Here is an 8,645-nt window from a genome sequence, read left to right as displayed (position 1 = left end):
AATTCAGAGTTTATATCTCACAATTCAGAGTTTACATCTCATAATTCAGTTTATATATCATAATTCAGAGTTTATATCTCAAAATTCAGAGTTTATATCTCATAATTCAGTGTTTATATCTAATAAATTAGAGTTTATATCTCAATTCAGAGTTTATATCTCAATTCAGTTTATATCTCAATTCAGAGTTGATATCTCATAATTCAGAGTTGATTTCTCAATTCAGAGTTGATTTCTCACAATTCAGAGTTTATATCTAAAAATTCAGAGTTTATATCTCATAATTCAGTGTTTATATCTCACAATTCAGAGTTGATTTCTCACAGTTCAGAGTTGATTTCTCACAGTTCAGAGTTTATATCTCACAATTCTGAGTTGATTTCTCAATTCAGAGTTTATATCTCACAATTCAGAGTTTACATCTCATAATTCAGTTTATATATCATAATTCAGAGTTTATATCTCGTAATTCAGAGTTTATATCTCAATTCGGAGTTTATATCTCACAATTCAGAGTTTATATCTCACAATTTAGAGTTTATATCTCAATTCAGAGTTTATATCTCATAATTCAGAGTTGATTTCTCAATTCAGAGTTGATTTCTCAATTCAGAGTTGATATCTCACAATTCAGAGTTTATATCTGTAATTCAGAGTTTATATCTCATAATTCAGAGTTTATATCTAAATTCAGTTTATATCTCACAATTCAGTTTATATCTCATAATTCAGGGTTTATATCTCATAATTCAGAGTTTATATCTCACAATTCAGAGTTGATTTCTCAATTCAGAGTTTATATCTCACAATTCAGTTTATTTCTCAATTCAGAGTTTATATCATAATTCAGTTTATATCATAATTCAGAGTTTATATCTCATAAATTAGAGTTTATATCTCAATTCAGTTTATATTTCACAATTCAGTTTATATCTCAATTCAGAGTTTATATCTCATAATCCAGAGTTTATATCTCATAATCCAGAGTTTATATCTCATAATCCAGAGTTTATATCTCATAATCCAGAGTTTATATCTCATAATCCAGAGTTTATATCTCATAATCCAGAGTTTATATCTCATAATCCAGAGTTTATATCTCATAATCCAGAGTTTATATCTCATAATCCAGAGTTTATATCTCATAATCCAGAGTTTATATCTCATAATCCAGAGTTTATATCTCATAATCCAGAGTTTATATCTCATAATCCAGAGTTTATATCTCATAATCCAGAGTTTATATCTCATAATCCAGAGTTTATATCTCATAATCCAGAGTTTATATCTCATAATCCAGAGTTTATATCTCATAATCCAGAGTTTATATCTCATAATCCAGAGTTTATATCTCATAATCCAGAGTTTATATCTCATAATCCAGAGTTTATATCTCATAATCCAGAGTTTATATCTCATAATCCAGAGTTTATATCTCATAATCCAGAGTTTATATCTCATAATCCAGAGTTTATATCTCATAATCCAGAGTTTATATCTCATAATCCAGAGTTTATATCTCATAATCCAGAGTTTATATCTCATAATCCAGAGTTTATATCTCATAATCCAGAGTTTATATCTCATAATCCAGAGTTTATATCTCATAATCCAGAGTTTATATCTCATAATCCAGAGTTTATATCTCATAATCCAGAGTTTATATCTCATAATCCAGAGTTTATATCTCATAATCCAGAGTTTATATCTCATAATCCAGAGTTTATATCTCATAATCCAGAGTTTATATCTCATAATCCAGAGTTTATATCTCATAATCCAGAGTTTATATCTCATAATCCAGAGTTTATATCTCATAATCCAGAGTTTATATCTCATAATCCAGAGTTTATATCTCATAATCCAGAGTTTATATCTCATAATCCAGAGTTTATATCTCATAATCCAGAGTTTATATCTCATAATCCAGAGTTTATATCTCATAATCCAGAGTTTATATCTCATAATCCAGAGTTTATATCTCATAATCCAGAGTTTATATCTCATAATCCAGAGTTTATATCTCATAATCCAGAGTTTATATCTCATAATCCAGAGTTTATATCTCATAATCCAGAGTTTATATCTCATAATCCAGAGTTTATATCTCATAATCCAGAGTTTATATCTCATAATCCAGAGTTTATATCTCATAATCCAGAGTTTATATCTCATAATCCAGAGTTTATATCTCATAATCCAGAGTTTATATCTCATAATCCAGAGTTTATATCTCATAATCCAGAGTTTATATCTCATAATCCAGAGTTTATATCTCATAATCCAGAGTTTATATCTCATAATCCAGAGTTTATATCTCATAATCCAGAGTTTATATCTCATAATCCAGAGTTTATATCTCATAATCCAGAGTTTATATCTCATAATCCAGAGTTTATATCTCATAATCCAGAGTTTATATCTCATAATCCAGAGTTTATATCTCAATTCAGAGTTTATATCTCATAATTCAGAGTCTAAATCTCATAAATTAGTTTATATATCACAATTCAGTTTATTTCTCAATTCAGTTTATATCTCATAATTCAGTTTATATCTTACAATTCTGAGTTTATTTCTCATTTCTAAGTTTATTTTTTACAATTCTGAGTTTATTTCATCCCATTTTGAGTTTATTTCTTGCAATTCTGAGTTTATACAGTGGGGAAAAAAAGTATTTAGTCAGCCACCAATTGTGCAAGTTCTCCCACTTAAAAAGATGAGAGAGGCCTGTAATTTTCATCATAGGTATACCTCAACTATGAGAGACAAAATAGGTCTGTGAGAGCCAGAAATCTTGCTTGTTTGTAGGTGACCAAATACTTATTTTACCGAGGAATTTACCAATTAATTCTTTAAAAATCCTACAATGTGATTTTCTGGATTTTTTTTCTCATTTTGTCTCTCATAGTTGAGGTATACCTATGATGAAAATTACAGGCCTCTCTCATCTTTTTAAGTGGGAGAACTTGCACAATTGTTGGCTGACTAAATACTTTTTTGCCCCACTGTATCTTGAAACTCAGAGTTTATATCTCTCAATTCAGAGTTTATATCTCTCAATTCTGAGTTTATATCTCTCAATTCTGTTAATCTTTCTCAGATCTGCAAGAACAAAAGTCAGAATTGTAAGATAAAAATGCAATTACCTCTTTTATTTTTTATCCCGTGACGGAAATGTGCTTCCATACATTTATCCATAAGAAACAGTAGAATTTTTCCCAGCTTGTCAATAGTAGCTGTTACCTCTAGTTATTGTAAATGCCAATTTATTAAAGGTATGAAATGCTGTAAACTACAAACATGGAATGGGAAAAATGACTGATGGGAATAAAACCCAAAAGCAGCTCAGTAAGTGTTTGATAATATGACATCCCCATATGAAACATGCGACGGTACCTCTGAACTCTCCAGAAACTGCAGGACATCGGGGTCTTTGAGCAGCGCTGGTTGTTTGACGGTCCTCAGCAGATACCTGCAACACAAACACGCCTTAGCATCAGGATCCAGTTCTGTAACAGCCGAGGAACGCCGGCCGAGCCGCTGACCTTCACGTCAGTCAGCGGCCGGATAAAAAGGGCAGAGAAATGTCAGCGCCTCACTTAACTGTAATTTTTATTCGATTCATCAGTTTGTGCAAAACCAGGAGCGCAGCAGCGATCAGCGGAGGAGAGAACGGGACAGCAGCAAACCTATATCATTATTTATCTAATATTTCTTGCTTAACCTTTTAGCCACAAAAGACCAGAACAAGAGTGATCTTTCCACCGCATCAGACCAACAGAAAACACCAGACACCTGGGTATCGATTCCATTCAGATTCAATTCGATTTGATATCGATTCATTTGGATCAGGTCCAGCACAAAATCTCTCAACTAATAATGCCTCAACTAAACTACTATAAACCCTGTCAGTTGGTGCATTACTATATTAAACTGATTAATAAACAAACATTTAAAGGCAGTTTTATATAATAAAAATAGGTTTTTAATAATAAGTATTATTAAAATTAAACATTTAAATGGTAGATGTCATAACTGACTGATTTATTCAGACATACATTAAAAATAAAAAATGTAATATAGTGCATATATAGATCAAAATCTAGAAAGAAGCAGAAAATTTTGTAGAATTTTCTTCTAGCTGACTATCGAGTTTTATGTTCATTAAATGTCTTTCCTGAGGTAAATATGACATTAATGATTTCAAGCTGATTTAGTGACGTCTTTCTGCAGTTGAATCACTGATTGATCGATTACATGATTCATGATTGATTTCAGTGAGCTGCTCTGTTTCTTCTGCTGTTAATTTGTGTTTATTTGCTGCTATAACTAGTAGTAAAGAGGAAGAGATGATCGTCTCACTACAGCATCTGTCAGCACCCGTGTTAAAATTAATGCATTACAATATTGTGTTACTCCATAAAAAAGTAACTAATTGCATTACTGAGTAACTTCTTATGGAAAGTAACACATTTAAAGAGCCACAAAAACACATTTATTGCTTGAATTTAGTGATACAACTGACAGAATTTGAAAGTTGAGACTTTGTTTCATATCAAAAGAAAGAAAGCACAAAGATTATTGTGATTACTGGATGGGTGGAGCTACAAATAATGTTTCAGTAAGTTTTATTCACACATTAACTTTTATAAAACAGCACAGATCGATTCTTGGGCTTTAAGAATCAGTATCGGTTCGTCAAAATGAGAAGCGATTAAAATCAAGAAATCTATGTTTTTAAACCCAGCTCTAGTGCTGACACTGAATGAAACTAAAACCAGTGAATAAATGAATGAAGAATTGCCACATCTCAACTCGAATACCTTTCCAAAGCAGATCTTCTCTTCTCTACAAACTCAACCGATGACAGATCCTCTTTCCCCACTTTGACCTTCGTCATGCCTGAAACACACACACACACACACACGCACGCACACACACACAGACAGAGACACACACACACACACACACTCACACACACACACACACTCTCTCTCACACACACACACACACACACACTCTCTCCCACACACACACACACACACACGCACACACACACAGACAGAGACACACCCACTCTCTCTCACACACACACACACACACACACTCTCTCCCACACACACACACACACACACGCACACACACACAGACAGAGACACACCCACTCTCTCTCACACACACACACACACACACACTCTCTCCCACACACACACACACACACACGCACACACACACAGACAGAGACACACCCACTCTCTCTCACACACACACACACACACACACTCTCTCCCACACACACACACACACACACGCACACACACACAGACAGAGACACACCCACTCTCTCTCACACACACACACACACACACACTCTCTCCCACACACACACACACACACACGCACACACACACAGACAGAGACACACCCACTCTCTCTCACACACACACACACACACACACACACACACACAGACAGAGACACACACACACACACACACACTCTCTCACACACACACACACACACACACACTCTCTCACACACACACACACACACACACACACACTCACACACACACACACTCTCTCCCACACACATACACACATACACACACACACACACACGAGCTCATCATTGATCTGACGCCATCAGAACTCGTCTCTGATGATCTGTGCATGGACTCACCCACAATGCTCTTCTCAGGAGCAGGAGGAACGATGTAGCCCATGTGGATGTACTTGGAGGCTAATTTACTGTGCAAACCCAGAAAATCGCTGAAGCGCCTCTTGACGCAGACCTCGTCTCTGATGAATATGGACAGACTGGTCTGCAAACAGAGAAAGAGAGTCACACACGTCCTCCAGAAGATCCACAACATCTCAGAACAGAACCTAAAGCTTTTCTTACTTTGGTCGTCACTTTATAGACCATGTACGCATTCATGCCGTCACCTAGAAAAACAAAGAAAGTAATCACAATCAGAATCGGCATGTGTGCACAAATACACAAGGAATTGTGGTTTCCAAAAGGTCTGGGCAAAAATTAATTAATTAATACAATTTTAAAAGTAGTGCAAAACAGAAATATATATATATAATTTTTTTTCCAGGAGCTCTGGGAAAATAAATAAATTAAATAATTTAACAAATTAATTCAAAAAGTAGGGCTAAACAGATATATATATATATTCAGGAGCTCTAGATAAATAAATAAAAAATAAATAAAAATTTACATGACATACATAAAATAAATATATATATATATATATATATATTATAAACAAATACAATAATTTAAATAAAAATATATAAAAATGTATAATAAAATACAAATGTTATATATATATACACACGCACAAGCTGTGGGAAATTGCAAGGTTACATGAGACATACATTCACTCTGACTGATATTTTGAGGCAAAACATGTCAAACATGAAAATGATTTCTCACCAAAAAGACCGGTTTGTGTTTAGAAAAAGGACAAATGCTCTCTAAACGAACGACAGTAAAGAAAAATGTTTTAAATTCTAGCAGCAAGTATGTAGGTGTCATAAATGTAAAACTACACTCTCCGTTTAAAAACACAGCGTTTCATTTATTTTCTGGTGCTGTAGTCGCGAATCCTGCACCTGATAACACTTGAAAAGGTCTATCGATTCCCAGCTCATCCTCAAACACCTTACCAACTTTCTCAGGGTCAGAAACGGAGATCTGGATGTCAAACGTGTCCCTGTTTTCCTCGTCATCTTCATCCTAGAGAGGAAGAGTCCAGTGAACGTGAGAAACGAATGAGCCTCAGTGAGAGTGTGTATCATCATCTCTCAGATACGAGATCACAGTAAAGCGCTTCACCTGGTCCGGCGAGCGGTCGAACACGTCTGCTCTGGGGTTAATCGTGACGGGTGTGATGGCGGGAGACGGGCCGTCTGACAGGATCATCTGCCGCTCTGGACTGTCCAGAGACACTTCCTCCGTCGCTTCTGAAACAGAGAGATAATGTGAAAAAACATCATGCACAGATGCTTGCTTATTGCGTTTATAAAACGGTTATTCCATATACGTAGTAAGGTTTCACAAAATAAAGCAGAGCAAATAAAGTGTAAAGATATTAATAAACACAGTATTCTTCCACCAAACAATGTAGCTCCTCAGAAACAGTTGTGGTTGCTACAAAGTGGTTGCCGAGCAACACACAAACGTAAACAAAGGTGTGTGTTACTTTGTAGCGTCATTTACAACAGCTTCGAACCCGGCTCAGCCAATCAGAGTCAAGCACCAGAACTCTCCGCTGTATAATACGCCATTTACTATGCAGTTCAAAAGTTTGGGGTTGGTGAGATTTTTATTATTTTTCAATAAAGTCTCTTGTGCTCACCAAGGCTGCATTTATTTGATTAAAAATACAGTAAAAATGTGAAATATTATTAGAATGTAAAACAGCTGTTTTCTGTGTGAATATCTGTTAAACTGTAATGTATTTCTGTGATGTGCAGCTGTATTTTCAGCATCATTCCTCCAGTCTTCAGTGTCACATGATCTTCAGAAATCAGTATAATATGCTGCTCGAGAAACATCCTGAAGCTCCACATTCTGAACACGTAAATGGTTCATTTGAACCGTCATATTCACAAACTCTGAGACTGACGGATCACACACCAGCGAAGAGGTCGTCGGGGTCGTGGTCCAGCAGCATGGGCTCGGCTTTGGGTCCGTTAGAGCTGCTGCTGATGTCTTCTGGAGACAAACTCCGTTCAGCATCCTGCAGAAACAACAACAGGCCAGAGATGAACCAAGCCAAGGATGCTTTACAGCACAAACATTCAAACCAAACCGAGTCAGCAGAAGTCTAATAATAATAAATCTGTAAATCATCTAAATCTAGCAATAATACCCTGAGAATTCCACCCTGAAAACTGAAGCTCATTTCCCACTTCATATTATCATAAAAAAATATATATAATATTATTAGATTAAATATAACATAATAATACATATTGTAGAATAATTATAATATAATTATTATAAGCTTTGTAATGAAATGTTTTCTTTTTACTTTCTTCACTAGATCTAGAGAAGCTAAAACAGCCAACAATGATCTTGAGCTGCGTTACGCCAGTTAATATGACTCTCGCTCTCTTCACATCACACACACTTCAGCAGCTCATTAGAGTTAATGTTCACACACACTCACACACTCACACACACACACACACACACACACACACACACACTCACACACACACACACACACTGCTGCTCAACAGTGTGGCATCAGTAAGAGTTGTAATGTTTTTAAAGAAGTCTCTTCTGCTCATCAAGGCTGCATTTATTTGATCAAAAATACAGAAAATTTGTGAAATATTATTACAGTTTAAAACAGCTGTTTTCTATGTGAGTATCTGTTAAACTGTAATGTATTTCTGTGATGCGCAGCTGTATTTTCAGCATCATTCCTCCAGTCTTCAGTGTCACATGATCTTCAGAAATCAGTATAATATGCTGCTTTATCATCAGTTGTGCTGCTTCAAGTCTTTTATGGAAGCTGTGATACTTTTTCAGGATTCTTTGATGAATAAAGAAAGAGCAGCATGTGTTCAAAACAGAAATCTTTTCTAACAACATAAGTCTTCATTACCCCCCCCCCC

At 35.2% G+C, this 8,645-nt stretch overlaps 1 protein-coding gene across 1 annotated transcript in view; it reads right to left on the bottom strand.

The window, feature by feature from the left end:
• LOC107566389 (sorting nexin-2-like) overlaps nt 1-8,645 on the bottom strand; it is a 20,511-nt gene that overhangs the window by 10,456 nt on the left and 1,410 nt on the right. Inside the window, exons 2-8 of the mRNA XM_016251834.1 lie at nt 7,657-7,759; nt 6,853-6,980; nt 6,684-6,753; nt 5,908-5,951; nt 5,686-5,827; nt 4,827-4,905; nt 3,350-3,475 (exon numbers count right to left, since the gene is read on the bottom strand). Of these exons, the coding sequence (XP_016107320.1) occupies nt 3,350-3,475; nt 4,827-4,905; nt 5,686-5,827; nt 5,908-5,951; nt 6,684-6,753; nt 6,853-6,980; nt 7,657-7,759 (692 nt within the window). The remainder of the gene's footprint in view (nt 1-3,349; nt 3,476-4,826; nt 4,906-5,685; nt 5,828-5,907; nt 5,952-6,683; nt 6,754-6,852; nt 6,981-7,656; nt 7,760-8,645) is intronic.

This window comes from Sinocyclocheilus grahami, unplaced genomic scaffold, assembly GCF_001515645.1.
Source record: "Sinocyclocheilus grahami isolate Dianchi unplaced genomic scaffold, SAMN03320097.WGS_v1.1 scaffold1072.1, whole genome shotgun sequence".
In the NCBI taxonomy this organism is placed as follows: Eukaryota; Metazoa; Chordata; class Actinopteri; order Cypriniformes; family Cyprinidae; genus Sinocyclocheilus; species Sinocyclocheilus grahami.
The sequence above is the reverse complement of the archived record's forward strand: the minus strand, read 5'-3'. Positions and strand labels throughout refer to the sequence as shown.